We start from the raw sequence: 23,994 nt of genomic DNA on the forward strand, positions 1-23,994 counted from the left end.
TTAGGGTTTTTAAATGCATTTCACGCTCGAACGAGGATCGAAGACCGGATAAATTGAAGGAAAATTACTTTAATTACATTATTTATTTTTATAAATTAATTTAAAACGTTTTTAAAGGTATTCTTCAAAAATGGGAATTTTTGGGTATTTTTACACGCAAAATTTTAATTTTTAACAGAAAACAAATTTTATTGAATTAGGGGATTTTTTTGAGAGTTCGGCTAATATTTTCAAGATCTTTTCAACCCGAAATATTTTCAAGAATGTGTTTGAATTTAACGGGTCAACTTTTAGGCTCATCGGACTTAAATATCCTTTTAAACCTTAAATTATCAAGGTTAGAGCCCATTAAACTTTGTAATTGCAATCTCATTAAGTCTAATTAAATCCCTTAACCTCACGTAACCCCCCACAGCTATTATATGTCCCTCTCCATTCAGATTCCCTCACCATTCAGCATTCCCCACCCTCGGTTTCAGAGAACAGCAGCTGAAGATTTCGTTTCCCCTTGGTTTGCAAAAGAAAAGCTTCATCCGGGTCTCCATTGCATCGTTCTTGTTCTTCAATCGTTAAGGCACGCCCCGTACCCTTATTTCTGCATCATTTACGTCTTATAAATACTGTGATGTGTTATATGCGTGTGTATATCTCGATCCAGCCATACCAGGGAAGTTTTCCGTTTGTTCTTGTCAAATACATGCATTCTTTGTTTTCCACTCACGTTTTTCATGTACCGTGCAAGGGGCTGCGGGGTTTCGGTTGCAAAGGAGGCTGAAATATCAAGAATTAAAGGGCTTAAGGGTTAGAGGCTAGCCTTGGTCGAGTAAGGCTCATTGTGTGCATAGGCCGATGGGTTGANAAGGTATTCTTCAAAAATGGGAATTTTTGGGTATTTTTACCCGCAAAATTTTAATTTTTAACAGAAAACAAATTTTATTGAGTCTAGTAAGATGGTAGAGATGAGTCATGGGTTCGATCTAAGCTGGGTTTCAGACCTTGTAGAGTCTAGTAAGATGGTAGAGATGAGTCATGGGTGTTTGTTTGAAGGAGAAGCTCGACCCTTGGGCCTTGGATGCATAGCGTTAATGGAGATAGAGGTGTTAATTTCGGTTGGTGTCTGAACGTGGCTGGTGCAGCGGCCTTATGTGTTGGTTTGGCTTGGTTTAGAAGGTTCATTAGGGTCCTAATAGTGTGCCTTAAGTGCTGGACAGGTGGAGTATAAGGGAGGACCGAATGTTTAAAGAATTGGGGGCATGTGTGGTAAGTTTGGCTTGGTTTAGAAGATGGCCGTGAGTTGTGGATAAGGCTGAAAATTTAGCCGAGGGTCTTTAGGCCTAATATTAGAATTTTAGGACCTTTTAAGTGTTTTTAAGGTACGTTAAAAAGTTAGGAAAGTTTTGGTGCGATTCGGGTTAAAACCGAGACCTCGGTCCAAGTTTTAAAACGAATCGGTGAAGTTTGGTATTGGGCTCGAGTTTACGTCTAATAATGAGTTTGGTAAGCTTCGGGTCAATTTTAAGTTTATGATGACAAGATGAGCTGTTTTGACACGTATATGATGATATGAGATGACATGATATGAGATGACATGGTTTGACACGATATGATTTTACACGACACGTTTATGTTAATGTTTTTAAGTTCATGAAAGATATGTTGAGTATGATATTTTTCACTGTTGTGTACCTGTATATATACTTGTTATTTCTGGTACAGGTATGCTGAGTCTTTAGACTCACTAGACGTGTGTGATGCAGGTGAGCTTCATGATGAGGAGACTGGAGGTGCCGAACTCTGAGTAGGCAGTCCTGGTGCAGTGACATGACCCGAGGACCACAAGTTTTCCGCATTATGATTTATGAAATTGAGAGGAGATGAACATTTTCTTACGATGATGATTTTATGATTTTATTCGTTTATGTTTACGTATGATTTTGAATTAGTTTGATTATTTTAAACCGCACTATTTTTATGTTAAAATAAATATGATTACTTTAAATTTTATTTCGAAAATATGAGCTTTATAAAATAAAAATATATATATATATTTCCGTATTTTAAAACGAGTAGACGTTTCAATAGCCCATGGAACTTTACACACAGAACTCTCCACACCTGACTGTGGAGTATGTGTCTCCTCAGTCTTGAACCCAAGACTTCTGTCCAGGCCATAAGTACTTGGATTAAAGAGAATTAGCTCAATTGATATCAGTTCTCTTTAATCCAAGTACTTATGACCTGGACAGAAGTCTTGGGTTTGAGATTGGGGAGGCACGTACTCCACAGCCAGGTGTGAGAATTCTATGAGTAATGTTCCATAGACTATCATGAAAGCTGTGATTGCAGGACCCAAAAGAGATAGGTCCATGGGCTTACACATGTTCCATCCACAATGTTCTAGGTTCCGCGAGAACCTAGAATTTTCATGACTTGTCCACAGTGTTCTAGTTCATTCCGCATGAACAAAGAACCTTCATCCAACCGATGTGGGACAACTAACACTAAACCATGCTCAATATTAAACTTTCAGAATACTATAAAAGTGTTTAGGTTTATACTTTCGTCCGTCGTTAGCTATTTGTGATGCTAACTCACCGACTGATCCTGGAGTTGTCGCTTGCTCTGAAATGGCTTCGCGACTATAATAGAGAAGTTAGTAAAACACTACTTATGAACTGAGAGAGATGAAAAAAATGGTGCATGATTTAGAATGATCTTGACGCCTATTTATAGACTATAATCTGGGGAGTTCAAAAGGTCCGAACCAGCTTATCCGCTACATGTTGATCTTTCATTGGTTAGGTTGTGTTTCTTCCGACAAGGTAGTTCGGAAGCTCCAAAGTGGGTTCGGAATAGGGATGTAATCGAGTCGAGCCGAGCCGAACTCTTGAATGTTTGAGCTTGGTTCGTTTATAATCGAGCCGAGCTCGAGCTCGAGCTTTATTTTACGAATATATGCATGGCTCACGAGCTTATTCAAGCCTTTATCGAACCTAAACAAGCTTAATAAATATGAATTATACATTTAAATTTTCATTAAATTAATTAAAAAGTAAATTATATATTTAAGAAAAATATATTATTCTTATTAAAATTTGTAAATTTATTATAATAAATAAATTTAATAGATTTTTCTATATATTTCATAAATAATATGCAAAATCAATAAATCAAATATCAAAACTATTATTTTTTCATCTAAAAGATTACTCATGAACTTACCAACGAACACGTTCACGAGCTAACGAGCCGAATACTGTAAAGCTTGAGTTTGGTTTGTTTATCTTAACGAGTCTCATTAAACGAGCTTTTATCGAATCGAGCTTCGAATAACTCACAAACGGTTTGGTTCATTTGCATCCCTAGTTCGGAAGCTCATATCTCATTGCTACATGTCATGCTCTTACTGCCTTATGTGGATAGGGAGACTGGAATTTCCGTTCTGGGTTCAGAAACAGGTTCAGAGGCTATGTTTCTATAATTGTCAGATTGTTACAATCTGTGATTATTTGTTTTCCTGTTTTTCAATATTATTATTGATTATTCGTTTGATTATTACAGTGGTCAACTAATTTTTATTTCTATAATTCCAATCTGTGATTATTTGTTTTCCTGTTTTTCAATATTATTATTGATTATTCGTTTGATTATTACAGTGGCCGTCAACTAATTTTTATTTCTATAATTCATTGCTAAATTAGATATCAAATTCGTAATTATTTGATCAATTTAATTAATGAAACAATTAACATTAATAATTTTAATTTTTAATTTATTAATTCTAAGGAAAAATAATTGACTATATTAAGAACTGGAGTTTTCTTAAAATAATATAAAAAAAATAAATATTAAATATATATAAAAATATAGCACTTTTGAATCAATTGTGAAAGTAAACAATCCGGGGAAAGCTGAAATATAGTACTTTTTTTTTGCTACGTAAATACTACGACTTTTGTGCATTGCCGAGCCTAATTAGTTCATTCTCTTCGCATGGTGTTGCTCTTTTCTGCTATAAATGTTACGCCTTTTGTGCTATAAATTGCGGAGCCTTAATTCATTCAATGTTCTTCTGAAGTAGTGTTGGTTCTTTTTTGTTCTAATTTACGTACGTACATGTAATTATATATTTAACTTATTATTGAAATAAATTTTTTTTTCAATTATTTGTTTTGATTTTTTCAATATCGTGGTATATAATTTAGAACTGCAGGGAAAATTGTTTTATTAGTTCTTCAAGCAACAAACAACTTTTAAATTGTCACGGTTTCAACATTTATTTTTCCTTTGTAGTTTGTTTTTTTTTTTTTCTAATTTACGTGTAAGATATTTATTATATATTTTTTAATCTTGAAATTATTTTGTTTTTGTAATATTTCTGATAATATTTTTCATTTATTTCAAATATTAATATTCTTCGATGATTTTTTCACAAATTCCATAAAACCACTTTTGAAAAGTTAGGTTCAGTATAAAAAAAATTTGTAATTGTCTTATTTTTAATTTTGGGATAACAATAATAACAGTTATATAAATAATTGTTGTACTAGTATAATTATAATGTTATAATTAATATAATTCAAAATATTGGAATATATTACAATTTTACGTTTTAGAAAAATNTATAGACAAGATCGATAAGTGTTCCCCAGATCAAACATGGCTGCCGCTGCTCCTGATAACCTGAGTGAATCCCCACAGCCGTCGCGCCTGCTTCTCCTCCACCGATTTCCCACTTTCAAATTATCCTTCCTCTCCTCACTCAACACCGATTTCACCGTCCTCGATCCGTTTGCTGACCCGTCCCACCCATCATTCTCCACCCTCTCCAAATCCGCGCGCGTCATGATCTGCGTGGGTCCCACCCCAGTTGCCTCTGAAGACCTCGACCGCTACCCTGCCGTCGAATGCTTGGTGGGAACCAGCGCGGGACTCAACCACTTCGACCTCGTCGCCTGCCGCCGCCGCGGCATCCGTGTCACGAGCGCCGGTGACGCCTTCTCCGATGATGTTGCAGATTACGCCGTTGGCCTCGTGATTGATGTTCTACGCAGAGTCTCTGCGGCGGACCGGTTTCTTCGCGCCTCGTCGTGGGGGCCTGGGAAAGAATATGCTCTGGCTTCCAAGGTTAAATCACCTACCTACTTCATGTGGATCAACTTTCTTTTCTTATATTTGTACTGTGAAATTCTTTTCAGAACTAATATTTCTCCTAAGGGAAGTCAATTCCTATTAGCTATTGACCAAAAGTCTTCAATTTACTGCTGCCACAGTGGGCTACTTCATTCTATGCAGCCAACACTAACAAGTAATTAGCGAGAATTCTATGCTACATTGAGGAATGAGGTCCCATCCCAAATAAATGATTATATCAACCTGCTGAAACTCATCCGGTGGAACATAGAATTTCCCAGTAATTATTCACCATAAACATCGTGCTTTTGGTTGGCGCAAAGATTAAAGCTATGTTCTGGATTTGAAAAATGATATGTAAGTTATTAGGACAAGGAAATATGTGATGAAATGCGACCGTAAAAATATATAATTTTTCACAGCCTAAGTTATCTGAAAATGCATGGTGTATTTTCATTGGATATAACATTGAAATGACCATTAGAAAGTAGTTGGATAACTTATATCTGCGGTCTGCCATTTAATAAAATGGAGGTTTCATCAAATTTTTGGGCTACGCTTGAATGTGATCTTATAGTGTCTTTCTTTCTCTTTTTTTTTTTTTGTTTTTTTGTTTTTTTAATGTGAACCAACCAGTAGTACATCTACAGTAACTCATAAATATATTGACGTGATTATTATGTACTTCTTTAGGTGAGTGGGAAACGTGTAGGGATTGTGGGGCTAGGCAGCATCGGTTCGAGAGTTGCTAAAAGGCTCGAAGCATTTGGCTGCCGCATATCATATAAATCAAGGAAAATGAATCCTCGTGTTTCATATACTTATTACGAAAACATTCTCGACCTTGCATCAAACAGCGATATATTAATTCTTTGCTGTGCATTGACTAACGAAACATACCATATTGTTAATAAGGATGTAATGACTGCTCTTGGAAAAACCAGTATAATTATTAATATTGGACGTGGGTCACTGGTGGATGAGAAAGAACTGGTTGGGTTCTTGGTGAGAGGTGACATTGGTGGTGCTGGTCTTGATGTGTTTGAGCACGAACCTCAAGTTCCCAACGAGTTATTCATGTTGGATAGTGTTGTCTTATCTCCGCATCAGGCCGTTCTGACTCCCGAATCTTTTGCTGCTCTGCAGGAGTTGATTATGAGCAACTTAGAAGCTTTCTTCTCCGATAAACCTTTAAAGACAGAAATCAATCTTGAATGATGTCCACTAGTACTTTGAAGTGTGTTTCGGTTGCTAGACAGTAGCAACTTGTTTTGTTCCATTGCGAACAATGCTACCGATACCATGTAGAGTTTCGGGGTGGTGCTTGACGAGCATTTGAGCAAATCAGTTTGTAGCTACTGGGAATAAGTTGTTGGAACATGAGTATGAATACATATGTAACAAGAATCAATAAGAAGTCAGTGTGTTTATTTATTCATCGTTTCCTTTATATTTGTTATTTTATGTTAGGTCAAGGCAGAAACTAGTGAAACTTAAGAACGACAAGTGACAAATAAGAGAGAGTTACTACGTATGAAGTTTGCAACAATATGAATGAATGCATTGTTTATCAAGTCCTTTGAAAATTGATTAAGGAAATTATATTACAACCTTAAAATATACAGTAACAGAGTATTTTGAAGAAGCCATGAAAAATTTAGCTAAAAAGCGATGCTTACTTATCTTATCATGTTGTACATGAGACAGTGAGGGAACACATGTTTTGAGAGGAAATGATTCTTTTATGGAATTCTAAAAATAAGGCTAAAATTACGGTCTCGATCAATTTCTTTATGATATGTTTATACGGTAATTAATGTTAGTACAAAGACTTAATCACCGATCACTATCCATGAATATTATTGATCCTTATGATTATACATGGTTAATGGATTGAATCAATCCAGAATTGATTTGAATTTGGTTTGGTTTAATCCGGTTCAATGCGGAACAAATATAATTGGTTCCGGGTTGAATCAAGATCAACATTAATAGTATTTTAATCCGATTCGTTTGAATCGGGTACCGAAACTAGTTCATGACTGGTTTCATAGTACTATTTTTATCTATATATATAGATAATTAATAAATAAATTATGAATTGATATTAGAATTATATCTAAGTTTTCAGATTTATAATGGTTTTTTAAATTCAATTTAGTCTCAATCTAGTCCAATCCGATTCCAATCCTGCTTAATTCAATTTCGATTTTGGATTGGGTTACATTCTCAATCCAGTAAATCTGAAATCGATTTAATCCGATATCAAACCAGATTGTTCTTGTCTCATTATCCTGCAATCCACAACCGATTCCGATCCGGTAACATGTCTATGTATGATCATAGTTTGGACTAGAGCTATATACAACTTGAGCGACTCGCAAATAGCTTGACTCGAGCTCAATATGATCGAGCTCGAATCGAGTTCAAGTAATTAGTGAATCTGGTCGAGTAGCTAGCTATATATTTTCGAGCTTCAGTAACTCGACACGTTATCAAGTCGAACTCGATCTTTAAAATTAATACTCGATTGAGTCGAGCTCGAATTCGAGTACTTCAATTTTTTTTTTGAGTCGAGCTAGAGTAGTGTGATATTCGGCCTTGACTCGACTCGATTGCACAACTAATTTGGACTGGAACCATACCAAAAATATGTTTTTTTTAAAAAAAAATTGGATATTTATGACCAACATAGATAATGTTCGAAATTATTGATTCTAAATCTGAAAATTCATATAGGTTTACATAGATAAATAGATACTGGTCGGGGAGCAATTTTAATTTGTTTTCACATAATCGGACTAATTTTATATAATACACTCGATGGATTCCTTGCACATTTAAATAAAAAAGTAAATTAATTAAATAGAGAAAATGTTTGGCCGACCCCCCAAATTACCTGCGTGCACGTTTCAACATCGACTCTATGAATTATTAACAAATTGTAATATATATATGGGGGAATGGGGATGCATATACTAAGTTGTCGGCACATAGAAATATAAATTATTCGTGAAGGTCACGAAGGTGGTTATATTCTTCATTAAACAACCCTGAATTAATATAAATATCACATTTTCAAGTGAATTTGGCACCGTATCATTTAGTATCCTACAACAACAAAAGATTAAGGTGAAGAACGTGATCATGGGTTCTTTGCTGCATTCATGGAACCTTGCTAGCTTCTTCTTGGTGTTGGCTTTCATTCGCGAAGCAACATCTGCGGGATATTCGACACCCCGGTTTCAACCTAGTGCATGGCGTAATGCCTTTGCAACATTCTATGGTGATGATTCGGGAAATGGAATGGGTGAGTACTTCAGATGTTACATAAATATCATCTCATTCGCTGTATCTTATTAACTATGCTGTACAAATAATCGTGTCATATATAGAATTCGATATAGATGATTCAGTCATGTTTTTGTTTGATTCATTAACCGGCCATACTGGTTTTGATCTACCTAGGCGGAGCTTGTGGATATGGAAACGTGTATAGCAGCGGATACGGGGCGAACACGGCGGCATTGAGCACAGTGATGTTCAACAACGGTTACGGCTGTGGGCAGTGTTTCCAGCTTCAATGCTCCAACTCCAAGTGGTGCACCAAAGGCTCCATCGCGGTCACGGCCACCAACCTCTGCCCTCCAAATTGGGCTCAGGACTCCAACAATGGCGGCTGGTGCAACCCGCCACGCACGCATTTCGACATGTCTAGGTCTGCTTTCACCAAGATTGCCCAGATGCAGGCCGGCATTGTACCCGTCATGTTCCGCAGGTATATATATATAATAGATTTTTTTCACTTTTTGTTCTCAAGAACTCTCAAATTTTCATAAACATATTGTTTTTATGAAATAATCAAACTAAAAAAAATACAGGCGTTAAGACAAATGCATGGATTGTTTGAAGAAGAAGAAAACCCATCCGGTTTATGATAATTAACCAACGATGATAACAATTTTTTGAAATATATATTAATAGCACTCCCCCTGCCTCATTGCAGGGTACCATGTATTCGAACCGCGGGCCTACGATTCAACTTCCAGGGCAACGGGTACTGGCCGCTGGTGTACGTCATGAACGTTGGCGGGGGTGGGGATGTATCGACCATGTGGGTGAAGGGGACCAAGACAGGTTGGATAAGCATGAGCCATAACTGGGGAGCTTCGTATCAAGCATTCGCAACGCTTGGAGGCCAAGCTCTTTCTTTCAAGATTACTTCTTACACTAACCATGAAACAGTGGTCGCATACAATGTTGCACCTGCTAACTGGCAAGCTGGAATGACTTATGGTTGTAATGTCAACTTCCATTGATTACGGAAAACATACAGTATGTCTTTTCTCTGAAATATTGAATGATTTTCGATATACATAGATGAATGATTGATATTTATCTATAGATATTCAATATATTGAATGACATAGATTATTTTTAACTAATACATGTCATTCAGCAGAGAAAAGTGCGGAGTTGAACTGAAGATCGGAGACATATTCTTGGAAATGGGCATTTAATTCTTTGAATATATGTTTTTGTTAAATATTCTTCTTAATTGGGTTACCTTTTTATTCTTTCACTGGATTCTTCGTCAATATCGAATTTGTCACACCCGATTGCTTTTAAATTCCCATCCACAATTTATGTTGTTTTCTCCCCACAATTTCTTTTGAAACTTCCACCCACTCTTCCCCCATTGTTTTGGATTTTCTATTTTATTTTATTTTTTATCAATATTTTAGTTATGTACAATTATCATCAATCTTTTGGTTGATTATTTGTTATTAACGTGAGAACTGATATGCCAGGAGTCCAGTTTCGGTCCAGTTCTCTCCTCCAGTGATATCTTCAACCATGACATTTTAATTTTTTGGTCGAAATAATACATATATAAAAGACTATTGCATGTAGTAACAATGACTTTTTCTCTTCCACGTGCTACAATTGATGTTAATCCGAACAACAATCAAAGACGTCAATTAAGCACAATGCTTCAATGAATAAGAAGACAGACAATGACAGAAGAACGAATGCAATAATATCTTTCATGCATGGCGCTGATCAAACTATCAACAACGAAGATATGAGATTGCATCCATGACATCTCCCGATGAATCCACCTTCACTGTGTCTAATGTTACTCCCGATTCACTTGGTATAATATACAGAACATTCTGCAGGTATTTCGGCCCATTTATTGATCATTGTTTTCAATATTCATTTTACTTTACATCATTGAATAACATAACTGTTATTAAAATTTTTTATATAATTAATTTATAATAATGACATTCCGTAGATGAAAATGCCATCTCTCGATGATGAGAGCAACGAATAATATAATTGGATAGTCAGAGATGGAATTTAATTACTGATGATGAAAATACTATGTACTTCGGATCAAGTGGGAGCACATTTTATTTAGATTTGGTTGAGTACAGAGTGAGTATGTTATAGAAATTTTTGGATAGTTGATTCAATTGAAAGTGAGACTTTCAGAGATGAAAACATGATTCAAGGTGATGTATCATAGTAGCGTAGCTCCATAGCTGTGTAACTCGTGGCTCTAGGTAAGGAAGTGCCTTACCGCATTCCTTCAGTTGTTTCTCATTAATTCCTGGTTAATTACAATTCCTGAGTATAGCTCAATAAAAACATAACCCCAAAGCCCGTAGGACGTATGTTAAAACTGTGATACTTCTTGTACCACATCTTAAAAATTAAAGATTTAAAATGAGTTTATAATATTGGGATGTCAGGGAAATAAACGAGGTAACATCGCAGCGGAACATCATAAGTGATATCAACAATGAATAACATGAACACTAATATTTACAGTGGTTCACCCCAAGATTGGACTACGTCCACTTTAAACCTCTCAAGAAGATCACTTCTTTATTAATAACAAAGAAGACAAGAGAATTGAGAATACAAAGTATTTCACTCAGAACACTCTGATTTTAAAACTCACTTTCTCTCCACTAATCATATTCCTTCCAATGATAAACATTCCATAAGAAATCTCACACTAAATCATTTGTCTCACATCCACACTTATGATTGTAGATGAGAGGATTTTGTGTTTTTTGTGTGATTTTGAAACGAAGAATGAATCGGTATTTATAGGTGAAGTTTAGGGAAAAAAAACAAAAATTAAAACATCATTGCTTACATAATCAAACCTAATAATTTTTTACTAATCAACACATTTGTTTATAATTCAAAAATGGTGTTCTTTGAATTCAAATTTAGGTGGCTTTGAATTCAAAGTTTGCTTGCTTGATGCTTAGCATATAATGGGTTACAATGGACTTCTATAGCAACTTGAGTTAATCATTTTCATAAAACGAGACGAATACGAAGTAGTTGCTATATGGGCTCATTGTGTAGTCACGTAGTCGAAAGCTTCGCTATTCTCCATCAACTCGACCGATGCAGTCGAAGCTACAACTGGAGTCCTAACCACACACGTGGCAGTGGTTATCCTTTCATAATTCAGAGTCCTTTTGAAAATAATATACATGCACAATCAAAATATCCAAGTAAAATAATCAATAAATTCAAATAACTTAACGTAAACCTCATAACAGAATATCGAGCACTCCATTAATTTTTTATCTTTGGACAAAGATTAACTTATAAGTGATATCCCGACGCAACAATCAAACACTGACAGTAACTATTATGTCAAATAACAACCTTCCTTATGGTCGATTTGTATTTATATGAAAAACCGATCAATTATCTCTTGTTAACCACTACAAACGCATATATAATTATATTAAATATTAAACTTGTTTTGGGCCAAACAATATCCATAAGGATTATATATGCCAAAATCTTTTTATATTTTTAAATAAAATTAATCTCCATAAATGATATTATTTTGACGATATTTTGTTTTAATCGATAAATTTTAAAATATATATAATCTTATCATTATATTAATAATTAAAATTTTAAACTGAACCGAATAACTTGAACCGTAATTTATCTTTTTTTACAATAAGTAGCGCGTGGGGAGCATTGAAATTGCGGCCATGCACGCTCAATACTGATGGGCTCATCTATGATGTGCTTTAGGTCGATTTTGGCGATAAGTTTATCCAAAATTTCGATTTTTCTCTATTAACTTTTTTATAAAAAAAACTGGACGGAAACTCGATATATTCATACTAAATTTTTAAAAGTTTCAACCAAAATCTCTTTACCGAAACTGAATTGTAACTACATGCATTATTGTTTTCAATCAAAATATTTTTCACAATTGAAGGAATGATAAAAAAAATTTCAAACAAAATTTTCTTTTACATATATGAAGCCAACATCATGCATACATTTTAACCAAAATATCAAGTATTCAACATAATGGCTCTGACACCACTTGTTGGAGAAAATCAATATAAATACAAAATCCATCATGTCAAATCATTAAAAATTAAACTGAAAATCTTAAGTCAAAGTGTACCTGAAGCCATAATCCTTAATTCCTTATAACGAGTCTTGATCATCCAGATCTATGTGTTCGTCTTTGAGAGAATCCTCTTGTTTTCTCTTTAGAATATTTTCTATAATAAGAGTAAAGAATAGAGAACGTGATAACGCGCGATCCGGAGAACATAACCAATTTATAAATAGTGTATAACATTACTTTCTGATATTTCTGTTTTAGCTCATCTTATAAAAATAAATTATAATTTTGTCTTTACATATTAAATGTCCACAACCTATCGGATATATATATTAACCAATTACTTTAAGTTTTTGGCTTCACTTTAAAACCCACATCACATAATAATGCACATATAAGCTCAGATAACTGAAATTGACCCAACAAGATATACATTATGTAATAAAATAGCTGGCCTTTAAAACTAAACATGAGCCACCTTCGTTTTCGGCGGTCCGATAAACAACCCCGTCTCCACCTCCATATCTGGCGATAATGGTTGGCTTATGGGGACGCTGGACATCGCCAACATCTCACACTATCACAAAAATAACAAGAGATTAGAACATAGTGTCCACCTCAATCACTAGTTAGTCCTACATCAAATATACACAAATCCTACATATATATCTAATAATACATATTGTTTGATAAATACACTCTTGATATTGGCTTATGCATTTTTAAGTTAATTTGTTAACTCATCTCACAATTATATATGTGTAATTCACTTTCTCAAGTTTCACATCAAATTTGTGCATGAAAAATTGTAGACTCGGCCATTTAATTTGTTCTATACGAACTTTTGGTCCTCTATTTGATTAAAATTTCGTCTTAATAGAACAAGTTAGCTTTTACCAAATTTAATACGATTTTCATCATAATACAGACATATGTTATGTTTTAGCACTTTGACAGGAATTGGACTAAATGTACAGAACACATCGTTTTGCATTAAAACAAAACTCGACTAATTAAAGGACTAAAATCATACAGATTTTGAACTTAGATGATGATATTTTGAATTTTCTAAATACATTTGGTTAAATACTGATATTGTATCGAAAATTTAGGGAGTAGGTCTTGTGAGACGGTCTCACAAATCTTTATATGTGAGACAGGTCAATCCTACCGATATTTACAATAAAATGTAATAAAAGCTAAATATATCTCTTTCTCCTTTCAAGCACAATATCTCTAAAAACATTTGACAATTTTGGAGTGCTATGATAAACATATTCATATTTTTGTTAATTTCAAATCAGATTAATTTGAAATGGTAATTTAAAAATAAAAATAAAAAAATTACCGTCATGGGTTTAACGGTTGAATAATTGCTTCGACGAGGGTATTATCCGTAAGAACGAAAAATTTTATCTTGTGATTCCATAAAAAAAAAAAAAAGGTGTGAGAGAATATCACCCAAAAAAAATTGAGCCCTTGGATGCTCGCTCATGGTACTACCCCGAGGGTAGCATATCTTTAATCGGGTTTAACCTATGAGTTGAAAATTCTGAAAGATTTTAGCTTTGTTGACCTAAACAAGAGTTTTTTTTGGAATGAAAAAAAAAAGTTTCACCTCCTTTTATATAAACACAAGTAACCAAAGAATAATTTATGGATTCAGTACCCACCTTTTCCTTTAAATCAGTGTTTACTTTCATATGCTTCGCCTCCTGCGACATAAAACAATTAGGGTTGCCAATTATCAAGCAGCACCAAGAAATCGATTATTATTGATCCTCGATCTCAGTTTATACCTGTTGTTTTAGCTGATGGATCTGTTCTTGAAATAAAGCGTTCTGGCCAAATAAAAATAATATTCATGTCAGATAAATAGAATTCCAGATTTCATCCATATAATAAACTATGATCAATGCAGAGGAAGTTGAATCAACTATGTATGTCACATTATGGTTCATACCATTGAATGTAATTGAATATAAAAACATGTATTATAGCATATGTACTAGCCGATTACCATAGCCTAATACATGAATGATAACTCGAATTGATTATTGGTATGAAACGAAAACAAATCGATACTGTTACTAATGGATATGGATTTTATACACAATGAAATTAATGAGATCACCTTCCTAGCCCTGATTTTGCTTAAACTTTTTTCCAACTGTTCTTCCACATGTACTAACTCGTTAATAGAACACGAATCTATATTTTCTCCCAAGAGTTTTCTGCAAATATTTGTGCAATCATATTCTGAGTTAACATCAGCTTGTCAAGTATTGAACCTAATTATATAACCGATGAGTGGCTCCTGAATACCTTTTAGCATCTTCAAGGTGATCAAGTTTCTTATACGAATCAGCCGCCTCATCTTTCAGTTTCTGCTTAGGATTCAATAATATGGAAAAATGTAAGAAAGATCCTGTACCATTCACCTCTTTTTATATATGCTTGGATGATACTTATAATCCTTGTATCTTACACGTATCTTCTGTAGTTATAATGCACGTATGATTTGCTAAGAATATTGCATTTTTTCTCTAAGATAAAAAAAAACAAAAACAAAAAAACAAAAGAAGCAATTTTTATGCAATGGTTGTTGGTACATGTAGTTTCTTTGTAATATTAAAAAGGAAAAAAAATCATATTTATCAGTATATTTTAGACGAATGACAGCCAAAATATATTTAGACCATCACCAAGGGAATGATTCAAAATAATTTACAAAAGTATAAGATTGAAAATTTGTCCGGTTTTTATAGCCTTTCTTTGTTGCGTTAATGGATTTGATCAAACTAAGGATTTCAAATCCATAATAACAAATCAATAGGTTTATATGAGTAAATTTGTTTGACAATAGATTTCAAATCAGAAACTAGCTGGTTATTTGTTAGGTCATTAATGTAATGGACTTAAAATTCATCTCAATGTGTAGTCATTTCAAATTCTTCCTTCAAATACCTCGTCAAATTCAAAATCCTCTGATCTAAAATGCAACCTTATATAATGAGCTAAAGATGAACAATGAATAAGAATCCTTACCTGCATATATACTTCTTCAGTTATTCTCAGGTTGGCTAGAGTCTTGGCATTCTTTTGATACCGTTCAATTGTGTTGCTCATCAGACTGCCAACACGAGTTGCAGAATAAATAGAATATATACCAAGAGAAATCACTCAGAATCAATATTGGAAAATCCAGATGTAATACACACTTAGATTTTTTTTTTTTTTTAATTTTTTGATCATACACACTTAGATTTTCTCAAGGGTTTGTAAGTTATAGTCTTTTCTTGTTCAATTTGTAAAAATAACATTTTCTTTCCTTTTTTTATGATTATAGGACTTGTTACATTTAGAAAAAATCCTAAGACAAAATTCATGTTACTAAATTATTAAAAAATACATATGCTTTAGAGACTAGGGCATAAATTTTATGTTCGAGTGCCACTGGTGAGTAAATATGATTCTAGAAAAAAATGGAACCTCGTGAATAATCAGAAAGTGCGCAACGCTTAATTTTCCTTCGATTCGTAAAAATATGATGATTTTTAAAAAAATGATCTACATGTTTTACTAGTGAATGTCGTCGATAATCATTTAGAATATTGTTCTACCATACATCATCTTCTCTTGAAGATTAGACTGCAAGCAGACATTAAACTCATTAACGCTAGGAGGAAATTAGTGAAGTGAATGTCCTCATTAAAAAAACACTCAAACAAGATAAGATTAGACAGATGTGTGCTGGATATCAAATAGACATGTGATTGACTGATTACACATGGATATGCATCATTGAGGATTGATAGTGTGTGGGCGTATATATAACGAGACATTGAGTCAAACATTAGACGAAACATGGATATATAATCATTTAATGTCTTATCCTTCCCCCGATCGAGATGGTGTCTCGTATAGTTCAAAATTTTAAGCACAAGGAAATGATAAACATGAAAACGAATAATTTATGAAGAATAACTTTGTAACAGGAGTTCTTCAACATTTTATACAATACTGATTACAATAAGGATTTGTATAAAACTATTGATTGTATTGTGTCTAACAAACTCGAGCTTAATCTTAGGATAATCTGTTTAAACATGGTGTCGAAGCAAGAAGTTCAAAGGTTTATTTCCTTAAATTAGGAGGGGAAAACCTAGGCTACATATTTGATTAAGTTAGTCTTATGCGGTTTTTTCAGTTTAAAGTCCGATTAACTTGCGAGTGTAGTTTAATCTGAAGATATATTCTAAGTTTTCCAGCTTATACATATAGGGATATACTAAAATAAAATTCGAGTTTTGGGATAGATAATTTCAAGAAACTTATATAAAGAACAAAGAAAATATCAAAGTATATATAGTTAATAGTCTCAGCGTATTAACTTTAAAATCTACCCAAAAATAAATGTTTACTCTTTTTTATATAATAAATAACAAGATTTCGTCAGAATATTCACTTTTACGTACAAATATGGGATTTCAACTCTAACATCTGAAATCCTCCAAGTTAATTCCGATCTATTATATGACGCGATGAAACAAGTAAATGTGTAAATTAATAAATGTATATACATTCAAAATGTATGTATATATACACACTATTCTTACAATGATTGATTTAGTTCAATTATTTATCTGTTCCCATGAAAACTGAGGGGGCACGTTTTCACCTGGCCAGAAAAAACTTTAAGAGTACGTCTTGTGAGATGGTCTCACTAATCTTTATCTGTAAGATGGGTCAATCCTACCGATATTAATAATAAAAAGTAATATTTTTTCATGGATGACTAAATAAGATATCTGTCTTACAAAATACGACTCGTGAGACCGTCTCACACAAATTTTTGCCAAACTTGAATGAGAAAATTTAATTTTTCTGCGTCAATTACTCAGGCAGCAAAAAAGATTGAGTTTCCTAAGCACATTTGGCTTTTAATCATGGCAAATTTTTAACATGAAATCATGCAAACTACTAAAATATTGTTAATCATTTACGTTAATTTTGGATTGAAATCCATAATTTTGATTATAATTTTATTGTTAACAATGAAACAATAAATACAATTTTAATTAATATCTTATTTATTTTATTTACAGGTTAGTTACACAAACAATCTAAATGAATTTGAAATTCATCTTAATCAATCTTAATTAACAAGAAACGCTATAACAATCCTAATTAACATGAAACGCTATATAAATAAGTGTGAGTGGACTTCAAATTTATAGTCTAAATCTATAAAAATACATTTGAAGTCTATAAGTTTGAAATTTAATGATTCAAATATAAATTTTTGGGACAGTACTCTCCATTGTATGTGTAGAAATATCTTCTTTTCTTTTCTTTTGCCAAACCCTCCAAACAGAGAATAAATTTTTTTTTTTTTTTGCCTAAAAAAAAGTCAACCATTTTAGTACTACTCCAAGCAGGTGCCAATAAATGAAGTCAATCAGGATTCTACGTACAGAAACTTATTATCTAACACTGCTTATATATACACACTAACAGGTCAAATTTTTTAAAACGAATANAAAAATAAAGGGAGATTTTTTTCTATTTTTTTATCAGAAAATAATAATGTGATAAAAAATTTGTACCTGGAACTTGAAAATTCATAGAGTCTACCAGAATGTGAAAAGATTATAAGTGCGACTTCTGCATCACAGAGAACTGAGAGCTCAAAAGCCTTCTTCAAAAGCCCACTCCTGCGCTTGGAGAAGGTCACTTGCCTGCTGCTCGCATTTTCGATCCTTTTCATTTGGGTTTTTCCCCTCACCATTTTCTGTATATATATGCTTTCAAAGATTGATTATTTCCGGGATTATTGGAGCATAGACCAGACAATCAACTGTTTTTCGAGTTTATGATAAACTAAAAGGGAGAGGGGGGAGTGGTGGAATATGGAAACCTAACTGGAATGCCACAAATTTGGGTTGTTGAACTTGATTCACTCCAACAATAGCAGAAGAAGGAGAAGAATTTTCATGGGTTTCTCAGATCTGTGACCAGGAATGAGCTGATATCCGTAAAGGGTTAGAGGTAATTGCCAAGAAAACAGCAAAAGAATGCCTGAAAATCCATGAACCTAGGTGGGAATCCAAATATAGAAAGGGTATCGCGTTGACTGACTCAAAAAATAGCAAAGAACGGACAAAACTTTACGTGGGTTTCTCAGATCTGTAAGATTTATAAGCTGGAAAGGGAGACATGAGATGGATCAAGATTAGAAACCCTAGATTAGTATATCTCCAAGAAATTGTGATGGAAAGTGTCGGTTGCTGATTTTTTCCAAATGGATTTGAAGTGATTTCAAAGACTCAACCATGGGAACAGCGATACAGATGGTTTAGGAAAGTTACTATAACCTCATCCCTTTCTTCTTTTGGTAAACACAGCGCAGAAGCACTAAATATGGACAAGATAGATAGAGAGATTCAATTGAGAGAATGACTTGCAAAGATAAGTGGAAACTTTATGGAATTATTTATATTATTTTTGGGTTATCAATTGAAGCAATATGCTTTGGGCTTTTCAGAACCATTCATAGACAATATATATAGATACACACGATATTTTCGTGTCAATATATATATATATATAATTTGACTTTCAATCCATATTTTTGCCACAAGTAAGATATTATGTTATATATTAATATTTTTTATTTTTTGTAAACTTTATATATAGTCTGGCACATTCGAAATATACGTGAAAACAAAATTGCACTCTTTGGACGCACATATATTTTCATCGATGAAAATTGATATAAGAAAATAGAAAATATGGTACTAATAAATTAGAATAATTGTATTAATATCAACACTTATTACATTTATTTGGATACTGAAATATCATATATTATTATTAAATTTGAAATAATTATTACTCAAATATCATATATTAATATCTTATTTTTAATACTATAACAACAAATAAAAGTATATTATTGAGGTTTTATGGATCATTTTCTCTGAAAACGACAGCTAGAAAAAAATACCGAGTGCGGTGGACCACAGCTGAATGTATAGTGTTAGAAAACTAAATGTCCGTACAATGTTCGCTACACGTCGACATCTATCCGTACGGTCGGGCGACTCTAAGCCAATGTAGATGCGCCACGTCATCATCCACTTGACGTGTCTCGCATGGGTCTTTAATGTCTGCGGCAATTTGTTTCGACTAGTTTTATTTTTTTGGCACGCCATACGTTGTTATATATTCCATCCACCACTGCTAGATTGTTTATTAAGTTTTTGTTTGATGGTTTTACGATTATATTTTATAAGATAAATAAATTTGATTCATAATTAATATTAAAAATAATATTTTTCATAAATTAAATTTGGTTACAGATCTATTTTTCGAAATTAATATGTAAAACTGTCTCGTAAGAGTTTTAATTTAATTTCAAAACAAAATATCAGTATTTAAACAAATATTACGTGATATCCTAACAATATCTTCAACCATTGTTATTTAATTTACAAAGTTACCAGACTTAATGAAACTATTTGTATGCAGTTTTATTGATTTTTGTGTTATTTAACTTAAGAATCTGTTAATTTGCCTAAACATAAATAAAAAAAATTTAAAAGTTATTAATCAAATTTTGTTTTTCGAATATGTTTGAAGTGACGAGAACATAAGAAAAAGAATGGACGGACGGCCTATTTGCTATTGTTTGTGAGAATTATGAGGCCAAAATAGAATATATATATATATATATTTTTTTTTCATCTCACGTGTTTATTTTATAGATGGATTACAATACATAAATATAAGAAATAATTTGTTACAACAAATAAATCTAATCTAATTGATAAAATAAAATTAATTTCTAAGATGAAAATAACAAACAAATCTAAAAATATTAATATCATCCAACACCTCCCTCAAATTGGAGTCGGGATTGAAATATCAAGAACACGCAACTTGGGAAGTAGCCGACGATGCGCATCATCATCAAGAGGCTTGGTAAAAATGTTTGTCAATTGATCACAAGAACGTAGACAAGAGCAATAAGACCTACCCGAATTTTTCCCATCCAAAATGACAATCTATCTATTTTTGTTTGCTCGTGAAAGACAGGATTCTCGGCAATGTGCATAGCAACTTGACTATCAATGAATAGAAATTGGTTTTGGATGATGGAAGCCATGTCTGAAAGGAGATATCTTAACCATTGTAATTCAAAAATAAGTGCAGCCAGAGAAGATATTCAGCTTCTGCAGAGGAACGAGGAATTGTGGGTTGTTTCTTGGTTTTCCAAGAAATGGGGCAAGAACCTAGCATGGTGAAATAGATCGTGGTGGATTGACAAGTAGTTGGACAAGCATCCCAATCGGAATACGCAATCTCATCAAAGTAAGGAGACTAGATGCAGAAAAGAAATAAACCTTTATTAATGGTTCCTTTTAGATAACGGAGAACCCGATATGCAGTATCGAGATGACTAGAGTAAGGGCATTGCATGAATTGACTATATTTACGACAAATTAAATATCGGGTGGAGTTTTAGTGAGACATAACACTCTTTCCATGAGTCGATGATAAAATGTTGGATAGGAAAGAATAGTAACAACATTTGATCTCAAATGAAGGTGTTGTTCCATAGGAAAATCAGATGGCCGAGATCCGATCATTCTAGAATCAGATAATATATCAAGAGTATATTTTATTTGACATAGAAAATCCCTTATTTAGAAAGGTATACCTGGATATCTAAAAATACTTAAGATTACCAACATCTTTAATGGAGAAAGATTGAGAAAGAAAAATTTTCATATCGAAAATGGCATCATCATCGTTTCTAGTGATAATATATAATGTCATTGACATATACGATAATGAAAATAAAAATATGATGCACGCATATGTACGTAGGGATGACAATTTCCTCCGAACCCGTTGGAGGATCCGATACCCGACCCGAATAGAAGAGGGTATGGAGGAATTTTTAGACCCGATTAAATAATTGGGTAATCGGANTAAAACTTCATTATATATATATATATATATACACACACACATACTTATTATAAAGCGTGAATAATTTTTCTTATTGTTCATTTAAATAATTTTTTAAATATTCATAACTTCATTTAAACAATTTAAATTTGAAAAAATTCAATTGTATATGATAACTGGGTATTTGGGTAGGGTATGAGTATCCGATAATCCGATGGGTATGGGGATGGTGATGAAATTCAATACTCGATGGGTATGGGGATGAATTTAATAAATGGGTATGGGGATGGATGTATAAAATCCGACCCATACCCTACCCATTGTCATCCCTATTGTACGTAATAATACTATAATCTGAAATAGATTGATGTAAAGCACATTGAATAAATGTGCTTGAAAATTTAGAAAACCATTGACGATACGCATGTTTAAGACCATAGAGAAATCTGTTTAATTTGCACACACGAGTCTCACTTTTATGAGAGTATCCTGGAAGAAGTTTCATATAGACCTCTTCATTGAGATCCCTTTGTAGGAACCCATTGTTGACATCAAGTTTGTGTCAAGACCAACTTTTTATTGCATCAATGGAAAATAGGAGATGAACAGTGACTAGTTTGGCTACAAGTGAGAAAGTATTGTGATAATCGATACTTTATATTCGAGTGTATCATTTGGAAACTAGACGATCTTTACATTTTTCAACATAATGATTTGTCTTTAGAAAATGAACATAAACACAAAGTATTTTTGGATTCAAGAGCCTGAATTACTATGGTCGGGGCATCACGTCATTCAAAAGACTTCATGGCTTGAGAAAAAGATTTTGTTTCATGGTTTTCAATAAGATTAGTTAGAAACACATGCACGATAAGAATGATTTGGATGAGTTAACGAGAAATAATATGCAAGAGGGAAATCAGTCGAGAGCGAAATTCGATTGCAAATGTAATCTTTCAGATGGTGGGTGGACGTCAGATTTTCTGAAGATGGTTATTGGCGATAGGAGCAGAATTCGTATGAAGGGAATTGGAAGAGCAATCAAGCAGAGAAAATGTGGGAATATCCACTGAAGAATCATTGGAATGATCAACTACATTATGATGGATTGGATCACTAGAAGAAACATTAGGAGATGGATCAATTGATTGTATAGTATAATCAAAGAATCCATCATCTTCGATTGGGGTGATGGAGATTGAATTTTGTGATGATGGAGATCTGAGATCTTGATACGAGAAAGTTGATACATGGAATACGACATCGCGAGAAACATATATTTGAAGAGTCTGGAAATCATATATGTGATACCCGGTTTGACCATATGGGTCACCAGCAAAGATGTCAGGCCTAGCTCACTCATCAAATTAATTACATCGAATATTCATATTTTTTGCAAAACATAAACATCCAAAAACACGAAGATATGAGTATGACGGAACAATTCAAAATTAAACTTGACGAGATGATTTATATTGAAGGAGTGGAGTTGGAAGTTTTTTAATAAGGAAATCAGTTCAGAGAACACATTCACCCCCAAATGAAATAGGCAATATCGTCTGAAATCGTGAAGCGCGAGCGACATCAAGTAAATGTCGATGCTTACGTTCTACAATGCCATTTTTGTGGGGTTCCAACACAACTACGTTGGTGAGTAATATCACTGTCATGAAACCAAGTGCACATTTTGTTTAAGAACCATTGTCTAAGTGAATAGTTTGAAGTTGAGAGAAGAAAATTCCCCCATTGCTAGAATTGATGCGAGAAAGTTTCTTATTGAATTGATGATTAATTTGATTAAAAAATGGATTAACATGTGAAAAGTTTTAGATTTATGTTTTAATAAGTAAATCCAAGTGCATCTTGAATAATCATCAATGATAGTAAGAAAAAAACGAGATACATTTTTAGAAGGTATAGAAAGAAAACCCCAAATATCAATATGAATTAATTCAAACCAATGAGAATAGCGAGACGTACTTTAAGAAAAAATGAGACGTGACTGTTTAGCACGCGGGCAAACGTCACAAATAAATTCTTTATTAGCAAAATATTTGGAGAATTCTTAACAATGAAATCAATATGAGACCTAGAGGTATGGCCCATGCGAGAATGTCATAGGTCAAATTTATTACATTGCTTGAAAGAAAAAAACATAATTTAAAGCTAAACATGCATATAAATAGAAAATGCCATTAACAACACTACCCTGGCCAATCTTCTTCTTTGTTGCTCGGTCTTGAAATATACATGCAGAAAAAGAAAAAATTGCATCACAATTTGTTGACTTTGTTAATTGTGAGATAGAGAGTAAGTTAAATTTAAATTATCGAATGTGGAAAATATTCATGGGAGTTAGTGAAGATGAACAAGTAACAGTGTCTATGTGTGTCATAGGCTCTTGAGAACCATCAGGTAATTGAATCGATAAACTTTTATTGACCTTATAATATGAAGAAAAAAAAAAC

At 33.2% G+C, this 23,994-nt stretch overlaps 3 protein-coding genes and 1 long non-coding RNA gene across 6 annotated transcripts; 3 read left to right on the top strand and 1 right to left on the bottom strand.

Moving 5' to 3' along the window:
• The first annotated feature begins 502 nt into the window (after positions 1 to 502).
• On the top strand, positions 503 to 1,939 carry LOC140980253 (uncharacterized). The gene is made up of 2 exons (XR_012175913.1): positions 503 to 568; positions 1,758 to 1,939. It is a non-coding gene; the product is annotated as an uncharacterized lncRNA (long non-coding RNA).
• Positions 1,940 to 4,632: 2,693 nt separating this feature from the next.
• Positions 4,633 to 6,567, top strand: LOC140981104 (glyoxylate/hydroxypyruvate reductase HPR3). 2 transcript variants are annotated; one of them, XM_073447358.1, is made up of 3 exons: positions 4,633 to 5,127; positions 5,827 to 6,145; positions 6,280 to 6,567. In XM_073447358.1, the coding sequence occupies exons 1-3, from the start codon at positions 4,660 to 4,662 to the stop codon at positions 6,318 to 6,320; spliced, it is 828 nt and encodes a 275-aa protein (XP_073303459.1). In that variant the 5' UTR covers positions 4,633 to 4,659; the 3' UTR covers positions 6,321 to 6,567. The 2 variants fall into 2 exon arrangements, with proteins under 2 accessions (XP_073303459.1, XP_073303460.1); XM_073447359.1 differs by having other exon boundaries at positions 5,827 to 6,567.
• A 1,686-nt stretch (positions 6,568 to 8,253) lies between these two features.
• LOC140981862 (expansin-A7) lies at positions 8,254 to 9,531 on the top strand. The gene is made up of 3 exons (XM_073448353.1): positions 8,254 to 8,443; positions 8,602 to 8,911; positions 9,140 to 9,531. Exons 1-3 carry the CDS (start codon positions 8,281 to 8,283, stop codon positions 9,450 to 9,452), a joined length of 786 nt encoding a protein of 261 aa, XP_073304454.1. The 5' UTR covers positions 8,254 to 8,280; the 3' UTR covers positions 9,453 to 9,531.
• Positions 9,532 to 12,493: 2,962 nt separating this feature from the next.
• LOC140981273 (agamous-like MADS-box protein AGL19) lies at positions 12,494 to 19,068 on the bottom strand. Of its 2 annotated transcripts, XM_073447628.1 has the most exons (8): positions 18,157 to 19,068; positions 15,596 to 15,680; positions 14,873 to 14,934; positions 14,682 to 14,781; positions 14,347 to 14,388; positions 14,221 to 14,262; positions 13,026 to 13,124; positions 12,494 to 12,704 (listed from the first exon to the last, which is right to left on the bottom strand). In XM_073447628.1, exons 1-8 carry the CDS (start codon positions 18,336 to 18,338, stop codon positions 12,693 to 12,695), a joined length of 624 nt encoding a protein of 207 aa, XP_073303729.1. In that variant the 5' UTR covers positions 18,339 to 19,068; the 3' UTR covers positions 12,494 to 12,692. The 2 variants fall into 2 exon arrangements, with proteins under 2 accessions (XP_073303729.1, XP_073303728.1); XM_073447627.1 differs by lacking the exon at positions 12,494 to 12,704 and having other exon boundaries at positions 12,906 to 13,124; positions 18,157 to 19,066.
• Between the last annotated feature and the right edge of the window lie 4,926 nt (positions 19,069 to 23,994).

This window comes from Primulina huaijiensis, chromosome 7 (assembly GCF_012295235.1).
Source record: "Primulina huaijiensis isolate GDHJ02 chromosome 7, ASM1229523v2, whole genome shotgun sequence".
In the NCBI taxonomy this organism is placed as follows: Eukaryota; Viridiplantae; Streptophyta; class Magnoliopsida; order Lamiales; family Gesneriaceae; genus Primulina; species Primulina huaijiensis.